This window comes from Lycium ferocissimum, chromosome 11 (genome assembly GCF_029784015.1).
Source record: "Lycium ferocissimum isolate CSIRO_LF1 chromosome 11, AGI_CSIRO_Lferr_CH_V1, whole genome shotgun sequence".
NCBI classification, from domain to species: domain Eukaryota; kingdom Viridiplantae; phylum Streptophyta; class Magnoliopsida; order Solanales; family Solanaceae; genus Lycium; species Lycium ferocissimum.
The window spans coordinates 49,092,652-49,104,760 of record NC_081352.1 but is presented as its reverse complement, the minus strand read 5'-3'; the positions used below and the strand labels follow the sequence as shown (position 1 = coordinate 49,104,760).

The 12,109-nt window shown below is 32.4% G+C and overlaps 1 protein-coding gene across 1 annotated transcript; it reads right to left on the bottom strand.

Annotated features, from left to right (window-relative positions):
* Positions 1-344: 344 nt before the first annotated feature.
* LOC132036402 (fasciclin-like arabinogalactan protein 2) lies at positions 345-1,833 on the bottom strand. Its single transcript, XM_059426739.1, has one exon. The coding sequence runs from the start codon at positions 1,756-1,758 to the stop codon at positions 526-528; it is 1,233 nt and encodes a 410-aa protein (XP_059282722.1). The 5' UTR covers positions 1,759-1,833; the 3' UTR covers positions 345-525.
* Between the last annotated feature and the right edge of the window lie 10,276 nt (positions 1,834-12,109).

The window sequence follows — 12,109 nt, the reverse complement described above, 5'->3', positions numbered from 1 at the left end:
TAATATATATAGATAATTTATCTAAAACCTAGTAAATTATATTTTCTAAAATCCAAAAATAAAATCATAGTCCTAATTCTGCATATGCTTATAGGTTTTCTTACTAAGAATTGAAAAAGGAAAATGAAATAAAATTATCATTAGATTAATTGAGACTCTTTTTATCGAGATTTCCCTCTTATTCCCGTAGTAATTAAAGCTAGGATAAGTCCGTATCATCTTGATCGAGATAGATGGAATCGCCTTACTATGAGTTAGCACTTTGGGCATTACATTTTTATTTTCTATCTATTTACAAGCAGAAGGTATTACTGAAATTTTCTCTCTCAGCAAAAAATCGAGCATTTATTAATTAAAGGGAATAAGAAGATGCTATTTATTGCAATTTTTTCAATCCAAAATACAATGTTCAGAAAAAAATTACACAATACAAATAAATTACCAAAACTCTTTCAAACACAAAAATCATATCTATGTGCAAGCCAAAACAAAAGGAGTATAAAAACACTATGGTCCCATTATTTCTTAAACAATGGCCACACAAATAACACTCAATACAACTGTAACCAACCACCCAGTACTTTTCACACTGGTGGCCCAATTCAAATTGGCCGAATCATCAGCAGGATCTTCATCATCTTCCGGGCTAGGTTCTGGTGCACCGTCTTCCTGTATGTCTTCATCGTCACTCTTTTTGGCCTTCTTCTTTTTCTTCGAACCCTTTGGAGCTGGTGCTGGCTCTTCTGCTACGGTACCCTTAAATAATTCCCTAGGTAATAAAACTTTATCGATTTTGTAAACTGATAACGGCTCTTCATCATACAATGTACCGGAGATAGTTGCTGTCACGACTTTAGTCTTCAATGTCACATCATCCCCATCATTTTGTACGGTGAAATCGTACTTATTATGACCTTCTGTTGCTAGAGTGTTCATTAACCCGTTGTTGGACTTTAACATACCCATGGAATTGTAAACAGGGATACCATGGTACAAAAGTAAAGAAGATTGTCCGTCTTTTGTTAGATTCTTGAATTTAGGCATGAAAGCGCTGATGACACCGTCAGTAGGGCAAAACACCGTTAACCCACTCTGTACATTTTCAGCAAAGGTTTTGGAAACATCCGAATGAGATTTTAACAAATCTGAAAATGCTTTACAACCTTGTTTTGCCATTAGGGTTGTAACATTAAGGTCACTTGGAGCAGCAACAGGAGCTTCAGCAGCAGCTGAAGTAAGTATATGACTAATCTGAATAACTGAAATATTGTATGGCATTTCCACAACGGATTTAACGAAAGTAGCAGCAAAATGACCGTCATTATCCTCATTAGCAAACCCTACTTTCCCACCTTTCATGTTCGTGATATTAATGTAACCGGAAGTTCCAGGAGCTTCACCAGTTGCTTGGAACATAGTGGCGGTGAGAGTACTTCCCTTAGTGATTTGATGGAGTTTCTTGGCACCGAAGTAATCAGCAAAAACATGCAGGGAAAGCACGTTCTTTAGAGTGTAAGTTGGGAGGTGTTTTTCGAGGAGTTCGTTCATGGCAGCATTGTCGATAGCGCATACAGTGATGGTTTGACGTCTGTTGATTTCTGCGGCTAAGTGTGTGACGGTTAGGTAATGGTTAAATGTGGAGAATTCGGGGTGTTTTGCGAGGATTTTAGTAATGTTGTGGGCGTTTGTGGTGGTGGAGAGGAATACGAGGAGGAGGAGAAGAGTGACAGAGAGTGGTGCCGCCGGCGAGAGCTTCATTTTTGCCGGCGAAGGGAGAGAGATGGAGATGTTTTTGAAGAGAAGAAGGGGAAAAAAAGGAGATATAGGAGTGTTTCTTTGGAAGGGGTGTATATATACAATGGTATTGGGCTTTAGTGGTATCTTAACGTTCAATTCAATATGCAAATCAACGTTTATCCATAAATTAATGAATTATTAAGAATATAATTTATTGGAAATTGACAAAGGACAGATGTACGAAGTATTCCCGGTTCAAATAGCTAGAGCTCGAGGAAGAGCTGCACCCTAAGCGCGGTGATGTAGGTAATCTACCCTGATGCAAGTAATTAATTTCACGATTCAAATTCATAACCTATAGATTTCAAGGAAATAACTTTATCATCGCTTCAAAATTTTATATATGTTGACAACATAAATATATTTTATATGTCTAAGCATTTAATTATAAGAATTATTATCGCAGATGGATTTTTAGATCCTATATATAATTTTATATAATTACTTCTTGTTATAAATTATATCTATCTTATGGTATAAAATAATCTTTACACTTTAAATGCACAAAAGTAACACTGATTATTAAAATAGTTTGTTTGTCTAGTGCTTAGTGAAGTTCCGTTTTAACTTTGATAAAACTGAGTAAAATAGAAACAGACAAGAAAAGAGAAAAGGTGAATAGAGTGGCCGTAACTACTTTAATTTAGTCTTCTTTTGTTTCCCAACACGCCAAGTTCGACAACTGTTTAATTCAATTTTCTACAAAATTAAGTGTTTTTTCTAGTCGCATCAGCTTAAATCCTCTGTCCATTAATTTCTATAGTACTAATGAATATGTGAAGTCACATACCTTAATATAACTTAAATATTACTTAACATTTTATACTTCTTATGAAGTCACAAACCTTTATCCATGTTAGGTGTACGCATAAATCGCATATTGATGGTTGAAAAGATTAAAAAGCTACAATATTAAGACGTAATGAAGGTGTGAAATCTTTTAAGCAAAATTGTGCGAATTTGATACAAAATGGACAATACTCACCGTATGAAGAGTATTTTTGGACTTTACTTTAGTCTAACAACTAGTAGCAGAGCTAATGGGTCGACGAGATGAGTATGAAGATGGTAGAGTGATGGAGTGAGGCTTGTTTAATACCATAACTGAGCCAATAGTAGCTTGTATACACACACACAAGAAGAAGGTAACTTTGCGCTTTGGTGGTCATAAATGTTTGGTCATGTAATGGGTCATCTGGAACTTAATTCGAGTGGGAGATCCGTGAATCGTGGTGATAAGCCACATGGAATAGTTTGACGAAAATATTAATGGATGTACGACCGAAATCTTACATTGATGGTTGAAAAAATTGAGAAATTCAATTCATTGTTAATAATGTATCCGCCTCCAATTGCATGTTATATAATTTAGTTTAATTATCAACGGAGATGTCCTTATCATGCTCTGCATACAAATGATCGTCAAATCAATTTTGATTATTTTGCTAAAGAAAATTATTCGTATCACAGCAAACAAATACATCAGACAATCAATAATTTTTCTTTTAAGGTTAGGTAAAAGGGAATTTTCACAGATTTCACAACTGACGCGACCACGTAAAGATATTCGTACGGCAATAATAATTCAAGCTTTAGAAAAATTGCTAATTGAAACACGAAGTTTTTGTCAAAGGAAAATTATTAAGAGTGAAAAAGCATATGTTACTTTAGGATAATTTCTAAGTAGTGTTGTGAAGTAAAGTGACTTCTAACTTTTCATCAAGGTGTGTATATCACTTAATCGACTTAGTCACGTGGAGTAAAAGTTCATAAAACTTATAGAATCACATTTACGTTTCCGTTTACAATATCATATTTTAAATTTTCAAAAGTAATTGTTAGTAGCTAGGTAACTTTTGACTAAATGTGCTTTTTTACGTTAGAATACAAGGTAGTACTTTCTTCTAAATTAACCTTCCCTAACATAAAGTTTAACGATGCAAAAAGATACATTGAATACTATCAATTGAAAAATACACTCGCTCTTTTAGTTCAAAAGCTTAAGCTTCAATCTAGTCTATCACGTATTATCATAAAACTTCATGTTCTTTAGAATTAATTTTACTATTTATGTTGCCAAGAGTGGCCTTTTATCCGTTAGTAAGTATAGGTGCACGTAACATGAGTTCAACTGGTTACCGGAAAAACACATGAATTCAATTGGACCCAATATTTTTTACACAAAATGTTGAAAAATATGTGAAAAATGGCTAAATGTCATTAAATAGTAAATCTTGAAATCTTAATTTCAAAAGTGTGATATGTTCACTGATAAAAGCTCTAAAGATTGAATGTGTAAAATCTAATGTTGACTTCGTCTTTTATAGTATAGCAAGAAAAGGAACAAAAAAGGAACATTTAATTTTGCATACTTTTGGAAAATAAAAATCTTGAATTCATCCATTGCCTTGTAACTCCTTCTAGACAGTCCACCTAATAAAATTGTTTGCATACTTGTTTGGAATGACAGGAGAGAGTGGGCCAAACACATGGAGGAGTTCCTATGTGATTTTTATATGATCTTGAATTGAAAATTACATAAACAAAATGAATCACTTGACGCCGATTTGAAATAGATGATATATTTCTTCTCTATAAATTATTTTTTGTGACGTGGGAGGGTTATACTAGTACTTTGTATGATGAGTGGGTTGGAGGGCCCTTTCTTTGTCCTCCTCCATGGTTTCCAGACTGTCCTCACAACTCACTGTTCAATGAATTAGAAATAACAAAGAATGGCCTCGTAATGATAGAGATAAATAATAACAATAATGAAAATATAATAATATAATTATTATTGTCATTTATATTACCCACTTTTTGCAGCTAATTACTAGGGACATGACTTTAGATAGAAGGATATGACGGTCGAGGATCAGGTAGTCGAGCGTTGTCTAGTTTCCCCTATTATAATAGTATTAGTAGTACTTTCCTACTATCTCATGTTTCAGTTATCGTACTATTTGTTATTGCTACTGTGTCTTCTCTCCATTATTTTCACTACTGTACTGTATTTCCTTTTCTATTGATTTTACTATGTTTTACTTGACAGGGGTCTATTAGAAACAACCTTTTATCTTTACAAGGTAGGAGTAAGGTTGCGTACACACCACCCTTCCTAGATCCCACTTGTGGGATTACGTTGGGTATGTTGTTGTATTTATATTACCCACCTGTTGTAATTTATGTGACACTTTTTTCTTTTCAATCATTCCCAAAAAAATCATATATTTTTCTTTATTGAGCAGTTATTTAACTTTAAACTTTCATATCATCTAATGAAATGGTTTATAACTAAAGAAATTTTATTTATTTATTTTAGACCACAAATTTAAAAAAAAAAGTTAAAAAAAACAATTATGCTTAATCAGACTTCTTTAAATAAATTAGGATGAAGAGACTACTAACTCGAAAGGGTATAATTGGATATCTAGTTATTGATTGCTACTAATTATAAAACCATCTAAAGAACTTGGATTATACAATGATGTTTTAAGGGAAATCCATTTTGTAAGAGAAAGTAGTGTGTCGGTAGAGAGAGAGGGGTGGGGATAGCCTAGTAGTAGCATTAGTAAGCAGCAAAGAATATCATGTTGGTGAAGTGCAACATCCCAGGATTTTAGCTCTCATTTTCCTTTTTATATTTCCTGAATTGCAATAGCTGTATCAACTTCAGATTTTTCAAGTTGTGTCCAAAAATTCTCAAAAAAAAATAAAAAAAATATATAAGTAAATAAAAGCATTCTTTTCTCTACGGTTTAATATTTAGATAAGATGATTTCATATTTCAACATGATAATAGAATATTTTTTTTGAGCGGATTGCCCTTTTTTTGGTGGTCTTTAAATTTGGCCTTCATATTTGTGATCTTTAAATTTTGTCCCCATATCACGTCTTTTAATTTTGCCCTTTCGCATTACCCCGAGCTTCGAAAAATCATGAGGTTGGGCTTTGAACCCGCTCAAGCATAAATTAAAAAAAAAAAAAAAAATCGCAAGGCAGTTTGAATGTATGCGTGATCCAAGCGGAAGGCATACTTTGTGAAGGAATAACCAGAAAGTTATCTCTTGAGGCCTCCTAATCAGCCCAGATAAATATGCGTCAACTTACATAAGTATGCCAGTCCGCTAAGACATAACTAAAAGATGTCCATAAGATTTGTCCTTTAACAAGACACTGTCCCTTATAAGGTATACTTATGAAAGACCTGGTTAAGATAACTAAAAAGAGCGAACTTTTCAAGGTTATGCCTTATGGAACGTATGAATTTTTAGTTATGATAACTAGAAAGTATTCCTAGCGAAAGTTCCTCATATGGGGCTTTTCCAGTTATAAGACACTTTTAGTAAGTGCACTTTTCCTTGAAAAGTAAAAAAAAAAAAAAAAATAATGCCTAGGAAAAGTTATTTATTGGGCCTTCAAGTTAAACAGACTAAAATTTGCTGGGGTATAGTGAAATTTAAACTATGCGTTGTGATTTTTAAAAAAATTTTGACCGAGTGGGGGTTCGAACCTGAATATGAATTTTAGTGCGGGGCGTATTTAAAAATTCATAGTACCCTAAAATAAGGGCAGGGGATATTTACTTTATTCTTTTTCAAAAAGCCCTTATTAGGAAAAGTTTAGCCTCTTATGGAAAGAGTAATACGATTTTTGATGCGGCGAGTTATTGTTGCAATTTATTCAATTGTTATTCAAAATTCTTTTTTATTGTAGCACCTAGTTAAAAGTTTAATTGTTTGAAAAAGTAAAAAATTAAAAAATTTGATTGAAAAATAATGCCTGTAACGGAGTTTCATTCATCGCGACTTTTGAGTTCACCAAGTCTAAAATGGCCTCCCGTGTCAAGTGGGGGCATAAGCGAAATTTAAAGCTTTTGCGTTGCAGATTTTTTTTTAAATTTTTGGTGTTTTTTCATAAATCATTGGAGGTTCGATCTTCCGAATCCATCTTGAATTTTAGTGATAGACTATTAAAATTTCAATTCATAAACATTATTTGGTCGCAAAATTTAAAGACCACCCTAAAATAAGGGCAATTCGCAGAATTGCCCTCTAAAGGAATTTTTGCATACTTAAACCCAAGCAGAGACAGAGTGGTGCAAGGGGATCCAATTGACCCTCTTCAATCGGAAAATTAAATAGAGCAAAATTAATTTCTTTGCTTATACATAAATTGTTGAATTCTCTTGACATAATTTTTTTTTTTTTTAAATTCTTGGGTCCGCCACTTCTTGACCCATAAAAAAGCATCAATCTCACACATAAGGAGGCTTGTTATAATTAAGAAGTAATGTTAAGTATGATGCTCAATACCAACCACCATAGGTTTTAAATTTTCACTCGGACCCTAGTTAATGTTAAGTATGTGATGCTCAATACCAACCACCATGGGTTTTAAATTTTCACTCGGACCCTAGTTAATGTTAAACGAACATGAACTAATAGGAAGAGACTGCAAAATAGTATCAGCTTATGTAAAAATGTTCCTATGAATCTGCTGTTTCAGTGAGTCTTTAGCAGGGGGATAACATAGAAAATGTTGTTTCCACTACAATTAGGCATGCTAGTATAAAAGGGAGATTCTACAGCTCTTTCACAATTTAAATGAAGAAAAAATTTTTTAGTTTTTCCCCGAACTTTTCGTCTCGTAAGGATAGATATCCATAAATTAGCACTATCATTAGCCTACTGCCTTCATGTCTCTTTCAGTCATTGTCTTTTGATATACTCTTTTTATTCTAATTTAAATATATTTTTCTCTTTAATTTATATACATATATACATTCTCAATTAATTGTAAATGAGATGATTTATAGTCACTCAAATATCAATAACCTGTTTTAGATCATATATTTCAACAGTTTTTCTTTCTTAAACTCCATTATGCATCACATAAATTAGGACAATGGCAGGGCCGGCTCGGGGCCAAAGCCACTTAGGCAATGGCCTTGGGCCCCCAAATTTTTGGGGCCCCATTTTTTAATAAGTTTATGGCTAATTTGTTTAAAAAATTATTGTGATTAGTAGTATTTTTATGTAGTTTCTAAATATATAAATTATTTTTTCAAAAAATGTAAAGATTGTATGTACGAATTCACGATAAAAATAAAGAAGTTTGACTTTCGAAATCTAAATTATGTACATAAATTGAGACAGACGGAGTACACAATTTTTATTTTTAAAAAAATAAAAAGAGAAGCAGTGTTTTTTAGTCACGTGATGAATTACCTATGTTGTCAGTTGAATTATTTTTAGAACAAAATGATTTCAAAAAAGTGGTAACAACTTTGCATTATTCTTGACTATTATAAAACAGTAATTAATGATTTTGTATCTAAATTGGCTCGAAAAGTAGACTTTAAATCAATTTATGTGACGATCTTTCCTTTTTAAAAAAATAAATAAATAAAATAAATTCATTCTTTGAAGTTTGGGCTTTAGCAGGGAGATAACATAGACAAAGGGGTAGAAAACATCTCCACTTCTACCAGAATTATTTCAACGCATTACTATTCAAATAAAGCATTGGCAGAGGCAGGTTATCAAGGAAATTATGCGGGCCTTAAATCCAATTCATTAATCAATCTGGAGCACTTAGTGAGGTAGTGATGAGAAACTTGGGCTACACGAAAGCCCATAGTGAAAAAGAGAGTTTCTAACAGACCTGGACCGGATCCGCCCAATATTCCCTTGGATCTATCGGAATTGGACAGTTGTGGTCCGTTCCATTAAGAGAAATGATATAAATAGTGGGCAATAACTGCCCTTCTTTTCTAATTTTTAAATTTTGCCATCATATTTGAAATCTTTAAATTTTATTCGCTAAATCCCATATAGGTTCAACATTCTCAAAATTTTAAAAAAATTCGCAAGGCAAAGTTTAAATTTCGCTATTTAAGATCATGTGAAGGAATTAGCAAAGTTTTCAACTAAACTCCATTATGCCTATAAATGGTACTTGACATAAGTATCGCCCATTATAACTTTGATAATTCCTTCATAAGTTTATCTTGGGATCCGGCATAAAAGTTTGTTTAAAAGTGATTTTTTAATAAGTTTATGGCTAAACATTAAAAAACTTATGTGATGGGGGGTATACTTATTATATGGGCAAACTTTGCCTTGAAGCATATATATATGTATTTTTTCAAGCATATATACCAAAGTTACATGGAAAAGTATTATGTTACAACAAATGTCCATCGATACAAATTCACACTTTGGTGACTTTGGAGAATCACAAGTTGATAGACTTTAAATATTTTCCCATCTTTACAAGGCACTCCAAGAAATATTTTCCCATCTTTATTTTGAATGCTCCATCACAAAAGGATTTATTGTTGGTAAAGGGGGTACACTAGAAAATAGAAGGCAAGATGAAATCAGTATGATCTCATGCATTTGCTAGACACGGAAATCGCATGCCTCCATTACTTAACTGCATTTTTTGGTATGCTAGTGGCATTGGTTTGGAGAGAAAGGAACCTACTCGGATTTCAAAATACTCGGTTCAACGATAAGACTTATGAGAGATTGCACAACATATTCACATCCAAGGCAGAACAATTTCAAATGATTTTGTATCTATGAATTGCTATCCTAGCTAAGTGTAGTTGATTAAAAGCGGTCGTTCTTTTTTTTTTAATGTAATAGTTGCTCTAGTTTGACTTATACAAGTTAGAGTAGGAATTTTACCATGTACAGTTGAAGGTCGGCTTGACTTTTTGTTACAAGTTTTTTGGATGGAATAAAATAGACTTTCAACCAAAAAAGTTTGCCTTATAAGGCAAAGTTTAAATTTTATATGCCCTCCCGGTACTTTTAGTTATGTTTAACTAAAAGCATACGTTATGAGGAAACTTTTAGTTATGCGGGATCTTATAATTTAACTTTTTCTTAAAGATTGGAGCACGGATCCCATACACTCCCCTAGTGCCTTGCGAAATTATTTTTTTATTTTATGCTTGAGCGGGGGTTCGAACATATTTCATGTATTCGCTCATCTTTCCAAGCAAAGGGCAAAATTTAAAGACCACAAATATGAAGGCAAAATTTAAAGACCACAAATTTGAGTGGCAAAATTTAAAGACCATATATATAGGGCAATCCGTGCAAAAAAATGTAAATATCGCCCACTTAAATAATTTTCAGTAAATGTATTTTTTTTTTTATATATGTTAACATATATATATATATATATACATAAAATATACATTCTTAATATATATATATATATATATATATATATATATATATAATATAAATGTATTTTTTTTATATATATAAATATATATATATATATATATATATATATATATATATATATATATATATATATTTGGCTAGCAAATGTAATTATTCTTGGATGACCGGCCAAATGTGTAACTTGCCCTTTATTAAAATCAGATGGACCTTACCCTAGTCCATGAGCCCTAACCAGCATAAAAATTTGATAGTGCGTCCTATTTGATCGCTCCATTTAAATTGTACCCAGTTTTCTAAATATTTATTGCATATCTAATTTTGACAAATATCAAACAAAAAATAGCAAACATTAGACCAAAACACGTTGCGCCCTTAAATTTGTTATTTGAAATTTATGTTTCAGATTAGAGTTCATTTGAAATAAATTTGGATGCTGAATTGTGTGTTGGATTGTTGAAATTCAATGAACGAGTTGTTTCTAGGAATGACTGAAGTTCATGCAAAAAATGGATTTATTTGATACAGATTTCATCAAATAAATCCACCGAAAGGTTTTTAGCAACAGCAAATCCGGACTTTTTGAAGAAAAAAAAAATTGTTGATGAACTAATCCAGAATACACAACTTTTCCTACACCTAAATCAAAAGAAAATCCAAATGCCTTGTGAAAATTTCAACGTAAAGAATTAGCTATTTAAATATATGGAACTCATATCATGAAAATGTCTTTTCTTTTCTTTTATGCTTTTCTAGATTTCAAAGACTATAGTTTTCAAAATATATTTTTTAATTATTCCACTTTAATAAGTGATGGAGTAAACAAACTACAAAATATGTTACTACATGCTAACTAATGAAACAACATAGAAGAAAATCACGATGATCGCGCTAGAAATGGCCTCAAGTAGCCACTTTTTGCATCCCAATCTAAGATATATTTCTTTTCAAAAATTATTTAAAGTTTAGTCAGGTTTTATTATCTTCAGACAGCTCTTTGCACTTCTTCCTCCTCCTTTTTCTCCTTCAGATCTTTGATCCTGAAGTTTTGAACTGCTAAAGCTGAACTTCATACCCGAAGACTTGAAGTTTGAACTACCAAAACCAAAACTTAGACCTTAGGGTCTAACATCTAAATTTAGACCTAAGGTTAGAATTTAAACGGCAATCAAACTATTAACGTGAGATTTAAAGTTGGACTTTGATATTTCAAACTTCAAACCCGTGATTGAAACTTCATACCCGAAGGTTTGCAATTTGATTTTGAGGCGGCTAAGTTTTAACAACTTTGTAAACTTCCGACTATTCTTCAAATAATGATCCTAAGAACGGCTACTTTTTCCACTTCGCCCATTAATGTGACCCCAATTCCTTGACCTTCCCAATTTGTCACCAAAAAAAAAAAAAAAAAAATCACCCTCTGTATTGCTCTTCCCTTTCCTTTTTAGCAGTCAATTTTCCTTCATCTTTTCCCTTAAAATTTCGTCTTTAAGCTCTTTATTGTTATGGGTTTCTGGGGTGGGGAAGCTTATAAAAGCTGAGGCATTTTCCCATAACGTGTTAGAAGTCTCTGTGACAGGACCTTATAACCAAGATCACAAAGTATGGTTCAAGAATTCTTTAGCCCCAGTCAATTTTGTTTCTACTCGAGACCAAATGTTGTCGCATACTTGAGACCAAATGTTGTCTCATAAGGGCATGATTTATATGTCTCCAGGTGGTTTTTATTGTGCTTCTGAATCTTATATTATATGTCTCCAAGTGGTTTTTATTGTGCTTCTGAATCTTATATGTTTCCAAGTGGTTTTTATTGTGCTTCTAAATCTGACTATATTTGTTTAGCCAAAAGGTTTAAAAGGTAGTTTTCAAAGATTTTGTATTCATAGACTTCCGGGATTTATTTAAGTCATCCAAATTGTCTATAAAAATTAGATAGAATAACTTTGGCTTTGTCAACAACTAATGAAAGAACGAAATTCGAGTATAGACCAATATCTATTATGGGTAAAAAGATGAAGATCTAAAGAAATAACTCTAGGAGGAATTGATTTATGATCGATTTCATAGCAAATCAAATAATGAGAAATATCTATTTGAATCTCCTAAAT

Coding starts and splice junctions, on each gene's coding strand:
- LOC132036402 (XM_059426739.1), bottom strand. CDS start 1,758: ATGAAGCTCTCGCCGGCGGCACCACTCTCTGTCACTCTTCTCCTCCTC.